Genomic DNA, 23674 nt, shown 5'->3' with positions numbered 1-23674 from the left:
TCCGTTTTATCTCCTCACAGAATCGCTCACTGGTTTCGACTGGTGCTTAAGCCTGATGTCTCCCAGTGATAACGGCGTCTTTTTAACAGCTTCCCCTTGGTCCTCTTCGCAGGTTTGGTGTGACACCTGAATGCTGGCTGTAATACAAGATTGATAGCATTTCATAAGCTTTCTTTTGGAGAGTAAAACTATTTTCTGTATTCGGGCCACACCGATGAGAAGAGGCAAGTGGACTTTCTGTGGCAGGGTTAAAAGAAATGAGAAATAAGAACACAGACACACGCTTATCAACCTCCCTCCCAAGCTGACAAACAATTAAGGTGAGAGCATTCAGGCTGTCATTCTAAAAACCTTACAATTGGACGCTTGGACGCTTTTCCAAGTGACAGTTAGTGCTGAGGGGCGGCTGACATGGGCTGTGAATAGAAGAGAATCTCAGCGTTCCTCTCATCCTTAATTTTTCTCTTGATCTTCCACTGAATACTATAAATGGCATTAACCCTCTTTGGTGTTATTTTGAGGCACTGATCTATTAAAATGGGAAACCACTCAAATATGCATTGTCAGATTCCTTCAGATGGCCCTCTCTTTAATATAGTCTGGAATAACAGCTTTTGGAGACCACAAGGGGGTGCTATAATAAACATAGAGGCTTGTTTGCTAGAGGCTAACTATAACACAATCAAAAATGATCATTTTGTCAAGAGCTATTCATGGCATTGCAACAGTCTTTTGCATTTAGCTTTTTAGCATTGGTTCTGGAAAATGAGTTTTAATAATGAAACAAAACAATCCATGCGTTTGCATTACATATTACATTACATGACATTCACCTGATGCCCATATCCAGAGTGACTTACAACCTGAAATTACAGAAATTAAGTCCACCCTGGAGTCGTTCAGGGTTACTCAGCAAACACAATGGCAGCAAGTGTCATTCAGTTAACATTCAGAAAATTTGTGAGCTAAAATTGTGTATGTGCTCGAGACACCACAACTGTAATGCCACCGGTTCCCAGTGACCCAAAATATGTTTTGCAATAGCTGACCTTTTCCACCGATTAAGAACATCTAGAGGTGGTTCCTGATATGATGCCAAACAGAGATAAGCCTTTGCAACTGAGAGTTGGGGTTTATCTAGCTATTTTGCTGGAAAATGCAGATTGCATCCAATCCTTGGGAACATTTTCTGTTTGTAGGTACTAGGAAAAAAAAGCGTCTATTCCAAGCTGAATCAGAATAATTGTTTATAGTGTCATGTCATGCTGAGTCAAAGCACTTTAGCATCAGACTCAGCGCAGGTTCCAAGTCCTCCCCGCAGCAATCATTGCATCCCGCCATGTGTTTTAGAGCTTGGCCCGTAATTAGCACTTCCAATATCTGGATATATGGAAGCTGGCTGGCCGTGCAGAAACGGAACGAGTCCCAGGCTCTCACTTTCTTCTTGTCTCTGTCCTCCTGCCCACTCATTATACCTGATTTATTCCACAGGCCTGCTTTGGCTGATTAATTTGGACGGTTCTCCCCGCGGCTCGTGATCCTTGGCTGCTTCGGTCTCTTAAGTCTCTGAATTAATGGGCGGGAGGAGTCCATCACTCCACCATTAATGCCTCTCCTAGTGAAGGTGTCATTTTAATAAAATGTCTATTAACAAGGATTAAAACCAAGCGTACACATACGCGTGGCCCTGACCAGCTGGACCGGGTGAGCGATCCCACGCGCAGCCATCGCACAGGATGAATGTGCATTAACGCAGGCTTTTAACAAGATTAATGCTGGAGCGTCGAGAGCACAGCCTCTCTGATTCCATAGTCCGAATCCCAGGGCAATGCTGCCGTGGTAGGACGAGGAAGTGGTTTAGACTCTGGTTTTAATTTTCTGGGACGTTAATTCATTTACTTTTTTATTATTAATACTAATTCTCTCATATATGCATACATTTTGTAGCAATACATTTCACAGTTTACTATTTAACTTTTTTAGATATATTAAAATTTAAATATATAAAAAAATGTTAGAAACTTGTCTAGACTATAAAAGTACAGTTTGTTAAAAATGTATGCCTTTTATGAAAGCTTTGGGTCAGCGTGTGTGTGTTGGTCTGTTTTGGGGAATCTGGCTCGCCTGTAATTACTTGTTGCTCAGACAGGGAGGAAATGAGGAGTGTCACAGTGCCATTAACCAGTCGCTTCCTTCAGGAAGTGCCCCGGGGTGTGTGGGTGTGTGTGGGCATGGGGGGTGGGTGTATGGCCAAAAGGATGAAAGAAAGGAACATGAACTGAAAGGTGCCCTTTCGGCGACCCTGTGAACAGGAGACTAGCCGATGTTCTGCTGAGCTGTTGGGGTCTGCAGTGTTGGCTCTGAAGGCGGAGTTCAACATGGATCCTGTGATGCAAAACAAGAACGGCTGTCAGATTTGTGTGAATGCTCAGAATCGGCCACGGCGCGGCCCCATGGAGACCCTTTTCACATCATCTGAAATCTGCTGCCTCTGTGCGGCAAAAAAACAAAAAAAAAAAACATGGTGATCCTTTTCAGTTGACAAATCCATCAGCACAAATATGAGCAGCTCAGGCAATAATTACACCTGTTAGCTTCAGGGTTTTGTGGAGAAAAAAGGGGGCCGGGCAGACAGACTTGTCGGTGGCGAGGCCGAAGTTTGCTTATTAGTTCTACTCTGGGAGCCTTCTGATCGGCACAGGAAGAGCAGTTTCAGACTTGGGGGGTGTTTTATAATTGGCCACGCCTTTCAAGGTCGTTCATTATTTTGATTTTTGAATTTAAATGTATTTTTTGCTATTCTACACTTCATTGAATTCCCATAAGATGGCACTTTGAACATTTTTTTCTTTCCTCAAAAAGTTCTTCTTGGTTGCACCATCTCCAGCCTGCAGTTGTTTTGCCTTTTTTTTTTTTTTTGCTTCAGAGCTAAAAGTACAGGAGTCGATTGTAGGAGGCGATGAATTGTGATGAGCACCAGAAAAAGAAAAGGATTTGACAAGGTTAAAGAGATGGAAAGGGGGGGATGAAGCAGTGGCTGACTTTACAACAAATCCTGTCAGTTTATGGGTTGAAAATATCCAACTTCCGAAGAGAGGATTTGACGAATGTGGGTAGAGCTGAGGTCCTGAACTTAGCTCATCTTACAGAATGTCTTAGACAAGTTCCCTTAGACAAAGGTTCCAATTTGTTCTCCACAAAGGAGGGTTCTCCTGAAAAAATGGACAGTGTGAAGTGATTGTCATTGTGAAACACTGCAGGACAGCACATGGTGACACAACGAAATGTGTCCTCTGCTTTTAACCATCACTCTTGGTGAGCAGTGGACAGCCATGACGGGGGAGCAGTGTGTGGGGATGGTGCCTTGCTCAGTGGCACCTGGGCAGAATGGGATTTGAACCAGCAACCTTCTTATTATGGGGCTGCTTTGTTAACCACTAAGATTTAAAGACTACATTAAGGCAAACTGAATAAATGGAAAAATCCTCATATTAGGACTCTGATTTAAATTAGCACTATTTTTTGTATTATTATCAGGAAACACTTCTCCATTTCCTATTTTGGCCGTTTGCCATTGGGACATTGACTAAATGAGCCAGAGGTCAAAATTTTATTCTGATGTACTGTAAACAATGGCGTCTCTTGTACTGGTATTCTTTTGACAGGATGACGGTAAACAATGTCCACCTTTCTGACCCTTGTGGTCATTTGACACCAACCCTGCCGGCTTCTTCTGGAGTCTGGAGCCCAGACCGGGGTCAGAACTGCTCAATAAAACCCATACTGCCTGTTCTGAGTAATGCAGGAAGATTGAAATAGATGCCATTTCGCATAGCAGAACCATTCACAGAAATCTGGATGCAGCACAGGCAGATAGGGTGAGGGATGCTGTGGGCAGAGATTTGAGGAAGCTGAAATCAGATATGAAGCTGCAAAAAGGCCATACGTGTTTTCATTGTGCAAAAATTGGACGAGCGCGACACACTCTTCAAGCTTTTATTCTCTGGCTGCTCAACAGCAGTGTCCGTTAATTAGCAGCAAACCCCACTGTTTGGCTTGTGGCTCCGTAGAAGCGGTTGCATCAGACAAAGGGCTGCCGGTAATTAACAGGTTTGCCTGATGTGGAAACAAAAGAATATTGTTACATTTTAAAATATCACTTTTAAAATCTGTTGTCCTCTGCCTTTGATCATGAATGGGCAACAGACAACGAGGCTATGCACGGCTTCAGCAGTGGGTTAAAGTTCACATTAAATGTCACGAGACCTGATTAGTCTCTTGGGGATGCCTTGGAGAAATAGTATATATACTGTATATAGAAATAGTAACATACTCACAATTTCACTATGGAATTTCAAACTCAAAAGTCTAAATAAGGAAACATAGTTCAGACCGCGGGTCTGCAACCTACAGCTCTTGAAGTGAAGGGGAAATTGAAGCAATTGTCATTGTGCAATCTAGCACAGCACACAGTGACACAATGAATGTGTCCTCCTTGGTGAGCAGTGGGCAGCCATGACAGGTGCAGTGTTTGGGGACAGTGCTTCGCTCAGTGGCACCTTGATGGTTCTGGATTCAAACCCACAGTCTTCTGATTACGGGTCTGCTTCCTTTACCGTTAGGCCACCACTGCCCCGTTATGTATAGTTAGCGTAGTGCCGCTAAGTTAGATCTCCTCTTACCCCTGAACATGTCCAGCAGGGTTTTAGACTTGCCTGGGTGATTAAACATTTGTCACGTCATCAGCTTCTACATGCATATTCATACTAGTAATAAAATCGGGGTTCTGGCAGCAGTCACCCCCCAGCCCCGGAACAAATTTCTTTGCATAAATAAACTCTCACAATAAGAGATAAAGGTAAAAATAATATATGCAGTGTTATCTTCATTTTACATGTCAAAAAGAATTTGTGGCTTCCAGTGTGCTAAATCTGGTATTTCATAACAATAAAAACAACAATAAATGATTAAAGTATGTTTTGCATTAATTAACTGACTAAATCTGAGCATACAAAATATCTTATATATGCTAATTATACGTGTGAGCATTGATATATTAAACATCTAAACAATAAGGCTAATTCATTCCTCTACAGAAAATGTATAGTGGTCTACTTTCAAATATGGCACCATTTAAAAAATGTTTACGAATGCTAAAAGAATCTAAATCTACCTTTGTGTTATTCCCTGTCTGTGCTGGGACGAGTTTGTGCCACTCTGCCACAGTTTGTGTGAGGTCATGTGACAGCATGGCTATGTCTGGTTGGTGAAACGTGATTGTGATTATTGTTTCTACGTTTGAATGGTAAAACATAGTCATGTTAGATCCACTGGCGGCATTTGTCTGGCAACAATAGTTAATGTATAGAATGAATGGTTGAAAAAGTAACATGTCGAGTGTTGCCCAATGTAACGAAGTAAGAGTAGAGTTTCTAATTTAAAAATGTACTCAAGTAAAAGTAAAAAGTATGCCATTGTAAACCTACTCTTAGATGTACATTTAAAAAAAAATGTAAAGTAGTACATGTAACTTGTTACCATCCACGTCTGGTATTATCCCCCATGTTATGTTAAGAGTTTGTGTTTCCTTTGTATGTGTGTTCGGCCCTTGTGCCAGCTTTCTTTTTGTCTATTCAAAAACCACTTGTTTACACCATGTCATGCTCCTGTGCCTTGTTCCTCACCCCACTTGGCATGACATACTCAAGTTGTACCATCTTCTACAATGGCATGTAAGACATCCCACAGGTATCAGTTGTTGGTCCACTTTTGTTGTCGTCGTGACAAGAAATTTTTATACATACTCCTCATGTTTTCTTGGTTGAGAAATATGGGCCGTACACTGTGTACTTGTGTACCTGTCACAGCCACAGAGCGCTGTTTGTCATTTACAAGCAGCTCCCATTCTGCAGCCTACCACTTCCTCTGTGCCGTTGTTCTGCTGTCGAGAATGATGTTCCACCACCCATGTTAGTTATCGTACATTTGCTAGCTTTTGCTAAGTGGGCAGGACTCACCCGGCGCACATCAAGCTTGTTGACTCGAGCAGGGGAATGAATGCCTCTTTCTTTGTCCTCCTCTCTCTCAGAAACAGTGGCCCTGCATGCTTTTGTTCAGAATTCAGACATAAACTTCAGGAACAAATACAATAAAAGAGGCACTTTTGAAGGGTTCGCATGGAGAGCCATTTGACAAGTTGTCCAACTTTCTTCAGGGATCAGAGCCGACACTGCATCTCTATCAGCTGCTGAGCAAGGCCAGATCATTTATCTCCGCTGACAGCAGTGAATTGTTGTTTAAGGAGCGGCCTGTTTTACATGACGTGCTGATGCCTATACTCGAGCGAGTTAAGAGCTCGGAAGGGCGTTTTTGTAATGAACTTTTAAAATCCAAATCAGTGTTAGAGGGTCAAAAATAGCATAATTTGCCTGAGGTCGACAAATTTATTTATTCATTTATTTTGAAAAAGATAATGTTGTCATGATCTTTTTGTTCTTCTGGCGCTGTGTGCTAAGCGTGGGACTTGTTTGCTAGTGTAAGGTCAAAGGCCTCCATAGGATTTACATAAATAGATGAAAGGAGGTAAAACGGCTTGGTTGTTATCTGTCTGAAATGAACTACCCCCTCTCAAAACCAGTCACTTTTTAAAAATCAGGGCAATATTTGGGTCCTCTATCATGAAAATTTCACTTTATGTGATTATTTAACATGAATACCAGTTCCATTAGCCTGCAGTGGCTAGAAATGGCGATAGATGTAAAGCGTGATTTGGTCATTCTGCTTCGCCGTTCAGAGAGCGGCAGCTCAGACGTTCGGATCTGGAACTTGTCCCCTTATGGCGTCATAAGGGGAAAGGTTACCTCCCGTCTCTCATGCCTTTACCGCCTAGAGAATTTCCAACCCCTCCCCTAAAAAAAGTAACTCAAGCCTTCCAAGTATTGCAGTCTGCACCCAGACTGAATTTCAGAAGGAGACTTTGGATAAAGGGGGTCAGGGGACCACTAAAATAAAAAATAAAAAAATCAGATCATGGTACCTTTCGGCTGAAAATAGTGAAATGCAAGATGCATGGATGGTAACCAGGCCGAGAGGAAGAGCATCTCACCCTCCTCCTCCTTTTCTTATTTTTTCTGAGTGGTATGGATTTGGCCTCTTTGGCAACCAGGGGCACACGCCGGGCCCCGGAGACATCCGTCTCCATTTGTCCCCCTTCGGGTGGCGCTGCGAGGTCCGCCAATCACCGTGAAGGGGCTGATGGGACCTGGGCTGAGGGGGGGGGGCTGGACTACTTCCCTGGAGAACTGAAATGGATGTCTGGTCCGGTGCTCTGCAGCCATGCACTGAATGCTTATTTTTCCTGCTGGTGGAACTTCAGAAGAGTTTAGAGCCCTGGCGCTGCCGCCAATCCCGGTTGTAAATGGACTCCCATGATGCATCTCAGCTTTCCACCTTTTTTTTCTTTTTCCCTCGATGTTTTAAAGTTTACTCTTATCTCTCTCCCTGCTGCTCAGGTCTCTGTGGACCTTGGAGCCTGATCCTCAGAATTGATATGGAGAGAGTGACACAAAATGAAGTCTCAGCCCCGTTTAGGTGTCACCGCGAAAAGCGCTGAGCTGTAGTGCGGCATTGATGTGTGGCCCACTCCCCAATCCATTACGCGTCCACGCCGACAGAAAAGTGCCGGCAAGCGGTGATTTGTTGAAGCGTCGGGCCATTAGGGGCAGGGGAGGCCTGAGGTGAACCTTTTTTTGGGCAAACCTTGGAGCGAAGTGCTGCGGGGATAGTAAGCGCCCCAGTTTTCGGCAAACCTCCGGCGGGTGTGCAGTTTGTATTCCTTTGTGAGGCCCTCGCCAAACTTCACACATCTGATTCATGAGCTTGTGACAGAAAATGTGTCCCAATTATGGCAAGTGTCATGTGGTTTCGAGCAAACGTTGCCCAATGTGTTCTTCTTAAAGAAATTACAATGTGGATTAAAACCAGGTTTCTCGCCATGGTTCAGCTGTCAGGGTCGGTCGTCCCACATTGTGTTTGATGCGTGAATGCCTTGGTACATTTTCCTCTTGGTGTCGCCTTTGCGTTGCCATTCATGGTCACTTTTCGTCGCATATATTTTTAATGCTGTAACGCACTCACTGATCCCCAACGGGGAAAAGAAAAAGTTTAAGGATTAGGCCTGGGTAAGGATTGGTTTGTGTTGAGGATGCTTAGTAACTGATAGGAATGCAACGATGCTCCCAGCTTGTCATTCGATGTGATTCATGGTTTTAAACTTCAGACAGTGTTTTCTCTTTTATCAAAACTGCAGCTAAAATAGCAATTTGTAACAAAGAGTTTTCTAATAAAACAATAGAACAAATAGTGGCTAAATAAACGAATAAAACCAAGTAAGCACACTGAGTGTTGCATGTGGATCTGGCTAGACATGGGGCTTTGGTGAAAGACGTACACACAACTCACGTGATGCGCCCCAGCGGTGAGAGAAAACATCGTAAAGCCTGAGTAACTGATGTGTATTAATATGTGGACCTGAATATGCGTGTCTTATTCAGAAAAGGGGCGTCTTGTTCCTTTTTTCTCTGCAGGTGCCAAGCCAGATTGCCCTGGAGCCATGCAGTGGCAACCGAGCGGCAGTCCAGACTGTGCTGGTGTGTCTACCACGGGCTCCATCTGGAGTCCCACCCCCTGGTCAATCAGGTAAGAACCTTCTCTTGGACTGTTGGTCAGTTATAAGTTGCAATCAATGGATCTGTGTTTAACCACTTGACTGTGAGTTTTCTAGTGAAACCCAACCTTTCAGAAATTGCTCCCAAGCCCATCTGAAGTGAAGAGGCACGTTGCTTATAGTTTCTGCCATCAGTGCGGAACATTCTGTTGTACACCAGGCAGCCATGCCCCCCTGAGGCTCATTCCAATGGAACCAGTACCAAGGACTACTATGATTTACGACCTTTTGGAGTAGATTTTTTCATTTTCTTCGTTTGATGAGGTTCTCGTTCTGTGGGATGGGTCATGAGTTCTCGATGAACATTGTTTATTTCAGATGACATTTTGATAACTTTATAAAATGATGCTGAAAGTAAGCGGTATTGACATTGGTCAACAGGTGTGAAAGGCTGTAGTGGTGAATTAGAGAGTTTTCATCAACAAAATGTTCTTTGGATAATTGACATTTATGGCATGTAAATCCAGAGTGACTTACAATCAGTAGTTACAGGGACAGTCCCCCCAGGAGACACTAAGGGTTATGTGTCTTGCTCAGGGACACAATGGTAGTAAGTGGGGTTTGAACCTTGTGTTACTCACAAGTGTGTTGCTCACTAGGCTACTACCACCACTGGTAAAATAAAACACATACATTAATAATAATAATAATAATTTAAAAAAGGAATGGAATGTGTATTTAAAAGAAGAAGAAATCAATTTCAACTGAACACTTTTTACTCCAAAATAGACTTACTTGACAAAATCACTTTCTTTCACCGTAGAGATCTGGGTTACTTCTGTTTTATTGTTTTTACTGTACATTAACAATGCACTTGAAGGGCATTTCTGAAATCCCAAAAGGCAAACTAGACGTGAACATGCCCACAGTGCCAGTCACAACGCAGCCCATCTCTCAAATCCCTACACATCCACGTTCTCTGCACCTCTCATTTCTTATATCACATTCTGTCTCTCTTTACTGCCTTCCGTCTCCTTCATGTCTGAAAGCAGCCACTCGGCGTCCTCTGTGCGCGGCCCTGACAGCTGAGAGCGGCTCTGTCTGTCCTACGCTTCATCCGCCTTCGTCTCTTCTTCTCCTGCAACACTTCGCTGATCCTGATCAAGAAAGGAAATGAGACAAACTCTCTCCTGGACCCAGTAATGAGTTTGACATCTGCTTCTGGACGCCCAGATATGAGGTTTTGGCCTCATGTTCGGATGTGAGAATTGGTTTTCCTGGCCTTCTCTGTGATTAAGTGCTCAGTGCAATATTTTTCCCTCCCGAAGGACAGGGCACATTACGCTTACCGTGCTTTTCTGTCCACTCACAAAGAGTGCGCTTTGCCTTTCCACAGGAACGGTGCCAAATACTCTTTAGTAGATTTACAGACTTTCTACCCCTGCGCCCCTACCAATTTCAAATCAATGTGTTGCACTAATAAATATTTGAAAGTATGACCATTAAAAATGGGCAGAAATTAGATAGGTGAAACACTTTGCAAGGCAACAGTGCATGGTGTTATGACCGCAAACATAGAGGGGCATTACAAAGCTCTCCAAGGGCCTAACCAATAGTGCTGACCACTCACAAAAAGAGAGCTAGACCATGTGTCGTGAGAGTTCTATTGTAAAGAGTGACCCAGTTTTCAAATGGTTGTCAAACCACCTATCTGAGTCAAAGTAACAATTTCAAACCCCACTTACTACCATTGTGTTCCTGAGCAAGACACTTAAGTACCCATAAATACTGAGCCACTCTGGATAAGGGCGTCTAATAAATAGCATAAATGTAATGCAAATGTAAAATGAGTTATGACTGACCTCAAATCCCTACACAAACCATCATTGTTTTACAACCTTCGCACATCCTAATGTCTTGAACCTTGACCCATGAGTTTTTACTCTAATATGCGATAGTCAAGGTCCACTCTTGGAACTCTTGATATAATCCTGGAGTAGATGTGGGATTTTGATACGTGCTTTCATAGAGGATGTAGAGGATGCAAGTGGTCCAGTGTGCTGAAATTTGCAGGCTTGGATGCCTTGACTCTGTTCATGTACAAGACACGCTTACATTTAAATATGCAGCTTTTATCAGACGCCCTAATATGATAACCAGGATGGCATTGTCTGATTTTGGCCATGGCTGATAATGCTGGAAATCTATGATCTGAGGTTCCTGAGGTTCCTGTACCTCACTGGTAAATGTCTGGGGCCACCGCAGCTCATAACCATGCAGAAAATCCTTCAGTGCCTTCCCCAACAAAGGAATTTCCAAAGAGCCTGGAGGAACTACCAATCCCTGAAAAGCTTAAGCCTGCACCACCTGCACCACCAGGAATTCAGAAAATCATCTTCTGGCAGCATTTGGATTACGTTCAGAATGAAATATTTTGCTACAGGGATTGAATTTGAGGATCATTCACCCAAACAGAGGCAATGTGATCACAACGGGATGTTTTACTCACAGTAGAACACAGGAAATGTGTCAAATGTTGAGGTAACAAAAAATAAAAAGGTCATGTTGAATTTGATGGCGGCAAACATATAAACACCTGGGAGACTGTGGGTGGTAGTAGCCTAGTGGGTAACGCACTCGCCTATGAAGTAGAAGAACCAGATTCAAATCCCACTTACTACCATTGTGTCCCTGAGCAAGACACTTAACTACGAGGTGCTCCAGAGGGGACTGTCCCTGTAACTACTGATTGTAAGTCGCTCTGGATAAGATCGTCTGATAAATGCCGTAAATGTAAATGTAAAATGAGACACCAGGTTGGCCACTTCAATATGTATATGTGTGTGTCACGGGTGGGCTGGACATGGCGATGAAGAAGGATGCATTCGCACGATTTCACGCGACAGGGGTTTAATACAAACTACATGAGACAGGGGAACATAAACACGCACAATGACCCGACGGCGAACAGACGCGAACAGGATAGTTTTATACAATTATATAAATAGACAGCAGGTGAACACGATCAGGGAACATTACACAGGACGAACATGAAACTCCGGTCCGGACTCCGGATCATGACAGTGCGTTTTATAACTAATAAAATGCTAAATATGATCATTTAGCCCAAAACACAGGTGCTACACTAGCATCTGGCATCTCAGTTTCAAAATGAATATACCTTAATATGTTTTTTAATTATTTATTGTTTTATGATTTTCACATCCCATTCATGTCTACAAATGATAGAATTCATATTTAGATTGATTGCACGCCTTTGCTATCATGATGGGACAAACTTGTTAGTATGGACAAAATTATGCAATGTGAGATGTGAAGGAGGAATAAACGATTTTCCACCAGTTGAAGGTCTAGACCCTGACCTGATACACAATGGCCCAATCTTCCCTTCCCACTTGACCCATGATGCTCCAGATCAGAGGTTAAATCCACATTGGCCGTGATGACCATACGAGCAAAGCATGAGAATGTTGCATGCAATCACACTCAGAAATGAAGAAAAAAATATTACATTGAGATGGAAGCAGAAGAGGAGGAGTTTCTTCTGCAAATCCTCCTGCTTCTTTCCCAAGAGAGGCTTGTTGAAGGTCAGTTGAATTCTCCCAATTGATCTTCTCACGTCGAAACGTCACTTCTTCAGTCAAACGGGGTCCTGTTCCCTCCTTTTTCATGCTCTTCCTCTCTTGTTCATTCTCTCCCTCTCTCTGTGGATTCACTTCAAGAGGAATCCTTGATGCGTTTCAGTTATTTTTACGCCTCTTTGTTTTCTTCATGTCACCCAGCGCTCTACCATGCAAATGCATAACTCTCCCCCTTTTTTAAAAAAAAGTTCTTTTTTTTTAAAGGTCTGGTGGTTGTGTGTTCTACAGATCCAAAAACCAAGCCAAATCCTGCGATCAGAAAACTTTTGAAGTGAGCCCCCACATGCTGCTCTTCCTCTTCTGATTGACTGCCTTGTGGCCATGTGTTTTAATATCTGATATGTGGGGCTCTGCATTCTCGTTTAGAAGGGGGAGCCCAGGAGTGGAATGGTGTCCAAAGTCAAAGCACATTAAAGTACAATACAGTAACAAAACGAATTATGATTCGTAATGTTTTTATCCAGAATCATAACCTATAGAGATTTTCAGCTCTATGGCTCACGTCAAAGTAGCATTCATGTCAATAGCTGAAAACAGGGTTACCAGTGGAACAGTGACCAGAACTCTTCTGGCCTATAGTTTTTCCATAGTGCAACACATAGGAGATTGTAGGAGATGGTGGACAGGAGTCATCAGGGTTGAAGGACCATTCTTTTATTGGATCGGACCAGAAAGTCAACATCAGGGAGATGGGTCACCATAAGGGTGAGAGATCCTTCACTTCACCCCTCTTCCTCTCTTCTTCACATATTACGGGCAAGAGAAAATAAAATGTCCTGCTGAAGAGTGGAAGGAAAATTGAAAGAGATCGAAGTCCTATTAGCGTCATAAGACAATCTAAAACATGAGATACTTCAGCTGATGTTGCAACATTAATCTCTTATTCATAAAGAGTGTGGGAAGATGCAAGCCTGGCCACAGCTCTCAGGAGGAAGTGAAACAGGAGACGGCGTTGGGGCAGAGGCCATGTCTTGTGGTGGAAATCCAATTCTGGCTCTGTGCATTGTGTCAGGATCTGTGCGGACCGTCCATACATCACACACTTCCTCGAGGTGTCCCTCGTCGTTGGGAATCTGTTCCAGATAAGGTTGTAACCGCCATGCATGCTGGGAGACACGACACCGCTCTCCCTGTCCGACCTGTCTGTGGAGATTACAAGCCGCTAAAGGCTCTGGACATTGCTAAGCCCCTGTGTGTCATTGGCTTTGCCCTGGGAGTCCTGGGCCCGGCCGGCGTCGGCGTGGAGACCGCAGCCGTCCGTCACACGGCAGCCCAACGATGCCGCGCTGCGGCTGCCGTCGTCCTGCTGCGCAGACTCAGAGTTCCATAAATGATCGACTGCTGCTGGAGCCCAGGAGCGCCAGTTCGCCAGTCATAACATTTTCTTTGGGATGATGGGAACTGTTTTGTTTTTATGGGACCTAAACACACACACACACACACACACACACACACAAACACCATCTGTGATGCACTCCTTCCATTTTCACTCCCTGTAGACGCCCCCCTCCTCCCCTCTCAGAACGGGCGATGCTCTTTCCTGCAGACATCAAGCAGAATGTATTAAAGTTCAGCTGCCTTCTTGCCTACTAGCGTTTGGGCACCATGTGGGTCAATCACTTTTATCACCGACCCCTTCAATCCCGTCAGCTCTTTCACTTTTTTTTTTTTTTGCCATCTTGTGTTCTCCACCCTGGCGTTTGTTCTAGACCCGTCCTGTAATGATTTTATTGCGTCACACACTGCTTTCCACCTTGCACAGCCATCGGTGGAGCGAGAAATGATCAGACAATGTTTTATTGCCAATTATTACCTATGTTACTGAGAATGAGAATATTGTACTTACTGAGGTAAGAACAGAAAATGTAGTCCTGCCCGATCAATGGATTCACATGGTTAGTGCTCTGTTGATGCTGTTCAGAAAGAACATTTAAATTAAAACCAAACATTGCATTAAAAAATGACAATAGCCATATAGGCTCCACACTCCCAATTACCGTAAGACATTTTTGGGGAAACTGGAATTTTTTAAAAGACAAAGTTCAACATGAAAAGAAAGTTTACTTTAAAGAAAGCATTTCTCCAAATGTCATCTAGTCTTTAAAATGTCAAAAACGAGAGGGTTTACTTCCAAATGGTGGTTAGGGCTAAAACTACATATCCTTTGATCATTTTGGGTGAAACCTTCTGTTCTCAAAATTGACTGTTCACATCTCATAAAGGACATCTTTCTTTATCACACATATGTGTGTGTGTGTGTGTGTGTGTGTGTGTGTGTGTGTGTGTGTGTGTGTGTGTGTGTGTGTGTGTGTGTGTGTATATATATATATATATATATGCGCACAAGTGTGCAATGTGTCTGTATATCACACACACACACACACACACACAGTACAGACCAAATGTTTGGACACACCTGTGTTTTCTTTATTTATTTTCATTACATTGGTAGATTCTCACTGAAGGCATCAAAACTATGAATGAACACATGTGGAGTTATGTACTTGGCCTCCACAGTCACCGGACTTGAACCCAATCGAGATGTTTTGGGGTGAGCTGGACCGCAGAGTGAAGGCAAAGGGGCCAATTTCAACCATTTCAGGTGACGACCTCTTGAAGCTCATCAAGAGAATGCCAAAAGTGTGCAAAGCAGAAATCAGAGCAAAGGGCGGCTATTTTGAAGAAACTAGAATATAAAACATGTTTTCAGTTATTTCATCTTTTTTGTTAAGTACGTAACACCACATGTGTTCATTCATAGTTCTGATGCCTTCAGTGAGAATCTACCAATGTAAATGGTCATGAAAATAAAGAAAAGCACACAAAAAAATTCTCATTCTCATAGATGTTCATATCTGTTGCATTTATTACAAATTAAGTGAATTTTGTGAATGTTTTTATGTTAAGACTGATGAAAATCCACAATCCAGTATCTCAGATTATTTCAAAATTAACTCTGATCAGTCCAAAAAGGATTCATAATAAATAAATGTGCAACTTCTCAAATGTTTCCGTATATACACAGACTATATATTGAATGCATTTTGATTGGCTGCGAAGATTCTGTCGTCAAAGTGACAATTTATTGAATTGTACAAAGAGCAGTTCTGATTTTTAAACAATGTTGCTTAAGTACAAGATGGAACTAAACCTGACATTTATCTTGATAAAAATAATCATAGTCTTAAATCATGGATGAAGGGTAAACTTTGGAATCATTAAAGCAAAAACACTTGAAGGTGTCACTGGAGGATTTATTGTGGGCAAAAAGTAAATGATCCTCAATATGCAGCAATCTGTTTATGGTCATGAAGAGGTGCAAATATAGACAGAGAGGTCAAACAAAAAGAGAGATAAAAAAAAGTAATCGCACCTCATGCGTACGTGACATATGAAAAGCGCTGCAGACGGGAAAAGGCCAGTTTCACCATTAAACTTGATTTCTCCGTTACCATTTTTGCATAAATAACATTACTCTGCTGAATTCAAGTGGGTGAGGTAAATATAGGCCACGTGTTCGTATTTTAGTGCTCAGCGAAGACCCACTCTGTGTGGGGAATTTGCAATTAGCAGCTAATCCCAAGTAGCTCCCTAGTACAAATTCGATGGAGATAACCCTCATTAGCAAATAGCTGCACATTGTTCACTTGATTTATGCGAAGCTGTTACATGAATTCCGAGGTAAGTATGTAGACAAGCGATCAGCGGTTATCGGCCTAGCTGATGATCAGAGCTGATATTGGTACTGTTGTTTCCTTACCTGATTATTTTATTATTTCGTTTTACAGTGCCTTACTTTGAAGAACTGTGGTCTCCGATTGGCCTCAAGTTATGAGTAACAGCCCATCAGAGCAATAAGACAAGATGAAAGATAAGATAAGATAAATCTTTATTGTCATTGTCATTTATGAAAGAACAACGAAATTTAAGGTGAAATCGACTCAGTGTGCGGCATATAGTTAAGACAGGAAATGAGACAGACTTAAATAACAAAGACATAAAATAGTAGTAAAGATTATATATACAAATTGCACTGGAAAAAATGTAAGTACAAAAAATATACAAAAATACCAAAAAATAAATACAAAATACAATACAAGTAGCAATGACTGGGGTGTAATGAGTCCTGTGAAATGTCTATTGTTTTTTTTGCTGCATCATGAGGCGTAAATTTGTTCCAGGGCGGGGAGGGGGCAGCCAATAGTTTTTTCCGCTGACCCTGATGACCGCCTTCCTTTCTGTGGAAGTGCAGCTGCCGTGAAACACACACAGTTCGTATGTAAATACACTCTCCGTGGAACAGTGGTCAGAGGTGAGGAGCAGATTCCTGGGGAGCTGGTTTTTCCTGAGAATTCTCAGAAAGTACAGTCTTCTGCTGCGTCTTCTTCAGCAGCTTCTTTTTATTTATTTATTTATTTTAGTGAAGTGACTGTCATTGTGATACACTGCAGCACAGCACACGGTTCACACAATGAAATGTGTCCTCTTCTTTTAACCATCAACCTTAGTGAGGAGTGGGCAGCATTGACAGGCACCCGGGGAGCAGTGTGTGGGGACGGTGCTCAACAAGCTCCTTTGTGGTGTTTAGGATCAGGTTGTTCACTTTGCACCACTCTGACGGCCTTTCAAACTCCTCCCTCTTCTTCCCAAGATGAGTCCATGCATTGTTGTGTCATCTGCGAATTTGATAATCTTGTGGCTGGGGTGTGAGGGGACACAGTCACAGTGTAGAGGGTATAGAGCAGCACCCCTGCGACGTCCTGGTGCTGAGGCTGAGAGCAGTGGAGGTGTGGGGACCCAGCCTGACCCTCTGGGAACGACCTGACAGAAAGGCCAGCTGCGGGTGAGCGATGGACGTTCCAGATCGTTGTGGGAGGATGGTATTGAATGCCGAGCTGAAGTCCAAAAGGAGCAGTCCAGCATAGCTCCCCTGCTGCTCCAGGTGGGTCAGGCCTGCGTGAAGGGCTGTAGCCACAGTGTCCTCAGTTGATCTCTTTGCTTTATCGGCAAACTGAAATGGGTCCAGGTCTGCTAGCAGGCAGGCAAGGATATGACTCTGCGCCAGCTTCTCAAGGCACTTCATGATGGCAGGTTTGTTTGTGGTGGATTGTTTTGGCAGTGGAACAATGGTGAAGGACTTGAGGCAGAATGGCCTGTGACGGGGAATGGTTGAAATTCCTGCACAGTCTTTCAGCACTCATCCCGTCACACCGCCGGGTTCACCTTCCTCAGCTCCAGCCGTACCTCTTACTCCTCCACCGTGGTAGTGTGGCTGTTGTGGTCGGGCGTCTGTGGTGGAGCTGCTGTTGGTTTTGCCTCAAAGCGGGCAAGAAGATATTTGGCTCCTTCGTCAAAGATTTTTACCCCCGGTGGCTGGTGATGTGCTGGACGCCCTGCCATGGTGTTGTTGTTCCTCAGGTGGTCCTCTATCCTCCTGCGGTGCACTGCCTTGGCCTCTCACTGTAAAGCGTCCTGTCCCCAGACCTGAATGCAGCATTCCTGGTTTTCAGCAATCTTCACATTTCCTATTGGGATAAGTCATAATGCATCTGTCCCTGGGGACGTTGTCTGTGCAAAACCTGATATACAGTAAGTCAGGACTGCTGTAATATGGATCTCCAGGTCCTGATGACCAAAAACCAAAAAGTGAAGTGATTGTCATTGTGATACACAGCAACACAGTGCACACAGTGAAACGTGTCCTCTGCTTTTAACCCATCCCCCTTGGTGAGCAGTGGGCAGCCATGACAGGCGCTCGGGGAGCAGTGTGCTTTGCTCTGTAGCACCTCAGTGGCGGACCTGCAACCTTCTGATTACGGGGCCGCTTCCTTAACCGCTAGGCCACCACTGCCCCGTACCCAGTCAGTACCCAAGTCCCGTCTCCTTCATTATCTGATATTACAGACACGCAGGATTACTTGGTTTTTCTGGAAGAAATGTGCTCGCCATGAGTAGCAGACTTTGTACCAGACTGTCTGGTATGAATTATTTAAGTTCCATCCATTTCAACACTTGACACATGGCACTTTTTGAAAGAGGTGTGCACGATACGGTTGGCTTTCATGACCCGAATATGGTATGTCACTCATTTTTAAGGCAGCGTCTACACACTGGCCACACATAGAAGCAATTAAGATGTGAAAATATGAGCAATAACAAATGTGCATTTCTACAAATGAGCACAATCAGAAGACAGAACTAGAAGTGCAACCCTTTAATTTAGATTTAAGGTTAGATTTAATTTCATTTAAGTTAGATTCAAAATAGTGTTAAATAGTGTTAAATGAGTTATAAAATAGCCTTAATCAGGACTATTTCCCAGGTGCAAACACCATCCACCCTTTTAAAAAAATGTGACTTTATTTAGGAACATGGTTGAAGTCGTATATATAAATGGTACACTTAATGCACACACGCGTCTGCTTCAACATACAGGATTTAAATTGCTGTAGTGCAGTCATGGCTGGAGGCCCTAAAATAGTGCGGTGCGTCACCCCCAGCGGTCAGCAGGAAATGCGAAAGGTGGGTCAGCGGCGGTGACAGGAGCTGAAAAATGATATAAGAGCCTTGTCGCTTCCCAGACTTTTGTCATGCAGATGAGCTCGATTCAATTACGGCACACAGGTCAGAGTCAGCTCATTAAATGTATCGGCTCCTTGTGCGAATTAGCATTCCTCACCAGCATCTCCTCAAAGAAGGAGCTCGAAGAATCGGCGCTCAATTAATTCCCCGGCTCTCCTTTGTATGTCCGACCGTCATGATTATGGAGCCACAAGTGACTGGACTCATTAAATGAGAATTCGGGCACTATAATGGCCCCCTCTTAATAAACTGTCATATCAAATTAGGCCACTTGAAAAGTTCTCTCGTTTTCACTTTGCTAAGTAACAGGACGTGATGCGTATTGACCCTTTGGTTATAATTATCTTCAGAAACACTCCCTGGCAACCGCAAAGTGGAGTTCTGATTACCAGATGTCTGGCGATAAGCGGTTGTTAGGTGATTTATGTAACCGTCGCCCTTGGATGGTGTAAACAGGACGGCGAGACAAGTGTGTCTCCGTGGACCGCGACCTTGGCGTCTCGCGGCGCAGTAACAGGCCGGCCGCTGGCAGGGAGGCTCGTCACGCAAATGGGAGAAACATGGGGTTTGATGGGCGGCCGCGGAAGCTGTGGGGAGGGTGAAATGGTGGCCCGTGTCACATCGACCGTGGAGGCGTCGTATTTCACCGGGCCTGGCCGCCCGCGGCCACCGACAGGAACGTAACGAGACGATTGTGCTCCTGCTCACCAGGTGTTTTATAGCGAAGACCTTCTGGGAAACCTTCCTTTCATCCAATCAGCTGTCCTTATGCGCACAAATCTCATGTAAGGTATATATGTCTGTGTACCAGTTATAAGTCCCGACCTCCATGGAAAAATGTATTTCCGACAGATAAATAAAAATACTACCTGCATGTATGTTTAATATGTTTAAAATGATGCCTGATGGGTGAAAAGAGTGTTTTGGTGATCCAGTGAGAAATGGCAACCCTGCAGCACACAATCTTTTGTTTGGATTAGGACCTATAGGGAATGTGTTTCAAATAAAGTGTCCAGTGTACCTTCAGCATCGCATAATTCCGCTGAATACCTGCGGTGCCGCCTCTGCCATCCGGCTTTGATGTGACGCTGGTGATGGAATGGCGCAGAGGTTCGGGGCGACTCTCGGCACGGCGGCCGTTAGCCTCTTATTTCCTGACCTGACGTGACCCAGCGCCTGTTCCGCTCGTCTGAAACTCACCTCCTCTCCGCCCCTGTGTTTCATCCCCACAGGAATTGCCATAGCCAGCGCCCTGGTCGATATCGCTCAGCAGAAGCCGGGTGACTTCAAAGAGAAATGCTCCGGCCCGAAGGGTCGTAAACAGCACGTGGTGCCACACCAGGGGACATGCGTTTGAACTTGCTGACGGAGGCGAGGCCGCACCCCAGCTGCCCCGACGGCCCCACCGGCCCACCCGGCCCAACTTTCTTTGATTTGATTTTATTTCTTTCTTGTGCTTTTGTTGTCTGTGTCTGTTTATTTCTTTGTTCTTCGGAGTGTTTTTTTTTTTTCTTTCTGCCACCAGAAAGACCTTGGTGGTGACATCGTGCCGGAGCCTCAGTGATGGTTTCTCCCACCTTCCATACTCCATAATGGAGTGCACACACTATTACCAGCCTTTGTACTTTTGTGACCCTTAAACATGTAGTAGGTGCTTGTTCTTGCCCAGGATCTTCACGGGGACCATAGAACCTGCAGAACCTCTCCTGGAAGGGAACAATGTTTTGGGTGGCTTCAGACGTACATTTCCTGTCTTTCTTCCTGATTTGTGGTAGCCTGGTAGCTACAGCACAGCACACAAGCTTCAGTTAGTGCTGAAATGACTGCAAGTGACGTTCTATTGTGCCGGGTTTGATGGGGTGATGGGGAGGAGCTTCCTTTTCTCTCCTGGTTCTTTTTTAATAATAATGTCAAGCATATCTGTGATTATTTCCAAAATGTCTCACAAGGGTTTGTCTGCACTGACACACTTGGTTATGTTGTATTGTAAAGTAGGGCTGCATGGTTGTTACAAAAAAAAGAGAACAGAAATAATAATTATTATTAAATATCATTGCAGGTCGGATTCCTCATTTAAATTAGATTCACCAATAATACAGAGTCTCATAAATCTGTTATGAGAGCATTACATGACACAGAGACAAATAATGCTTGATGACTATACAATACAGTCGTGCCAGCTGGATTAAAATGTTGCTTTTGATTTTATGCGCAGTTGACTGTGCAACCCTACGATTTTAAAATGTGAAGTATTTTTCATGTTTTCATCACAATGTGCCATGTATTTTGGCGCTTTGCATGCATGTGTTCAGAGGAGGCACTAAAGAGACTAAAGAGGGCCATGAGATCAGACACGTCAGTCGCATATGACGGGCCCGGCGGAGATCGGCCGCGTTTTGTTTGTTTTTGCGTCTGTGCTGCTTGATGATCCGTTAAATGGGACGGATTGTGTGAACATTAAAGCCACTTTTGGCGCGACGGTACTCGGTACTGAAGGGAGAGCTTTGGTTTTCATTTTTCCTCTGTTGCAGACCCAAATGCCTCATTGAGCATGTGCATTAATACCGCCAGAAGAGCAATCTCATTTATTTTCGCAATGCACTAATGTCTGAACCGGTGGTGATTTTTGAGGCTTTTAAAGGCCCACGTCCCCGTTTTAATAATTCACATACATTATCATATACCAAAAAAATGAAATGCCACTCACTTATTTTCTTTTGTTAAGGGATGATAAAATGAAATACACTGTTTCTGACCGTTCTTTCAGGTGGTTACTTAGAACTATGACAATGCAGTCATTCACAACCACGCTTCATGTCATCGTCTCCTTCTAGCTTCTCCCATCAGGGGTCGCACCAGTGGACCGGTCTGGTTGACCCGAAAAACTTTACTTCGGATGCTTTTCCTGAGGCAACCCTCCCCATGTACCTGGGCTTGGGACTGGCACAAGAAACCCACGGTCATGTGTCCCCAGTGGCTGGATTTCACATTCATACTTTCTGCATTATGCCAATTTCAATGCACGAATAAGGTTATGCATATTAATATAATCTGGATTAACACTTGATTCATATTAGAAAATTAGCTGGTAATCATGCAATAAAATGGTGCAATGCAAAGGTATGACTGCTCAGTTCCTGAACTAATGTGTTCGCTATGCATAAGTGAACACATACTTAATGCTTAAGCAAAGTGACAGCAGAAAGAAAAATTCAAGATTCAAGAGAGATTTATTGTCAGAACAACAGTATGCACAGTATACCATGTACTATTTAACAAAGACCCCACCCCCATAGTGCAATTGTAAAACAAGAAAAAAAAAATTAAGTTATGCTCCTTAACAAAGGAAGAGTGAGAGACATTTTCAATTTTCTTGCCAAGAACATGGTATTATTGGGACGATCCACTCAGGTTTGGCACATAAAAAAAATGATATTGTTTCTAACATACAGTTTGTTGAAACAAAATCCTGTTCTGGACTTTACCCCTGTTTACCTACCAAAGTTAATAAAAACCGAAGCAAGCTCGGAAGGCACGTTCTAACATTCTACAATGTCTGACAACTGATTTAACGAAATTGCTTAGGGTGAATTGCTCTAATATCTGTATGTGTACATAATGTGTATAAAATGTGGGGTTTTTTTTTTTGGTCTCACACAAACTTCACAGGTGATGTATTTTATGCAGATCTGATGAATTTTGTATCACTGTTCCTTTGTCCCAAAGGTGAGATGAGAATAAACCTTTTTAATACCTCCTAAAGAGACTGTGATATGTATATAAATGTTTCCTAAATTACATAGCTTGAGTTATTAAGTAATTTGGGTCGCTCATGTTGATCTTTTGTCCTCGCATGTGAAGGAGAACACGATTTTACAGCTCTGCAAATGTTAAGACTTCACAAATTGGCTGTTTTTCCGCTGTCAGTGTGTCCTGAGATTACAGCCGTTCTCACGGATCAGGTCTGGTCCATGTGTTTATGCGTCTTCGCGGCTACTGGCTGCATTATCCTAATCATTGCCTTTAAATTGACTTCATAGAAAAAATATTTGCACACCATTCCTCACTTCTGACACTCTTAAACATTACGTTAAAGGCCACGTCCTCTCAGCGCCTCGTGGACATGCTGTCATTTATCATGACTGGCTGATTTCTTTGTCTGTCTGTTTTCTTCTCCATTAGTCACAGGAGCGCTGGTCAGCTGGGCCACACCTCCTCCCCAGTTGGCTCATTGTGTTACACACGGCCCGAGTTAGATGGCCTGCTGGCCAGTGATTAATGCTGCGGCCGGAGATGTCCATCTTTAAGCCATTACTGCCTACTCCTGCCTGTTAATTGTCTCGGCCTAATTGGGGAACTGTGGGGTGAGACTGTGGTCCAGCTACAAAGCTACTGGTTGTTCCTCCCACAGGGAGAGCAGAAAGACTCACTCTGTCGTCCTGTGTGACCTTTCCCATCCCACCCTGACTGCGGCGAGGTCGGACAACAAAGGCAAGTCTTTTCTTCCTCTCCAGCCAAGAACCACGTTCTCCTGGTGAAGAATCCTTGCTTTATACAAGAGTTTGCGTGGAGCTCTGGTGTTCTGCATCTGGACCGCGTGTGACCCCGGATTGCACGATGGATACGAATCAACATTTTTTTGCCCAAAATGTAAGCCAGCGGGAATGTTCCAGTGAAAATCAATCCAGTGAATATTAAGTCTGGTGGTGCTTCGAGCTCAGCCTTAGAGCCAGACTTCCTGCAGACGGGCTTCTGCGTTTGCATT

At 43.7% G+C, this 23674-nt stretch overlaps 1 protein-coding gene across 3 annotated transcripts in view; it reads left to right on the top strand.

Moving 5' to 3' along the window:
* atrnl1a (attractin-like 1a) overlaps positions 1–22539 on the top strand; it is a 174525-nt gene extending 151986 nt beyond the window's left edge. For 2 of the 3 annotated variants that reach the window (XM_028988979.1, XM_028988978.1), the window contains exons 29-30: positions 8586–8697; positions 20142–22539. In XM_028988979.1, coding sequence (XP_028844812.1) covers positions 8586–8697; positions 20142–20266 — 237 coding nt within the window. In that variant the 3' untranslated portion in view covers positions 20267–22539. Of the gene's footprint in view, positions 1–8585; positions 8698–16115; positions 16796–20141 lie in introns of those variants that run through there. The other variant, XM_028988980.1, reaches the window with a different exon arrangement.
* The last annotated feature ends 1135 nt before the right edge of the window (positions 22540–23674 follow it).

The sequence above is a fragment of the Denticeps clupeoides genome, chromosome 8 (assembly GCF_900700375.1).
Source record: "Denticeps clupeoides chromosome 8, fDenClu1.1, whole genome shotgun sequence".
In the NCBI taxonomy this organism is placed as follows: Eukaryota; Metazoa; Chordata; class Actinopteri; order Clupeiformes; family Denticipitidae; genus Denticeps; species Denticeps clupeoides.
Note: the sequence above shows the minus strand (reverse complement) of the source record. Positions and strands in the feature narration are given on the sequence as shown.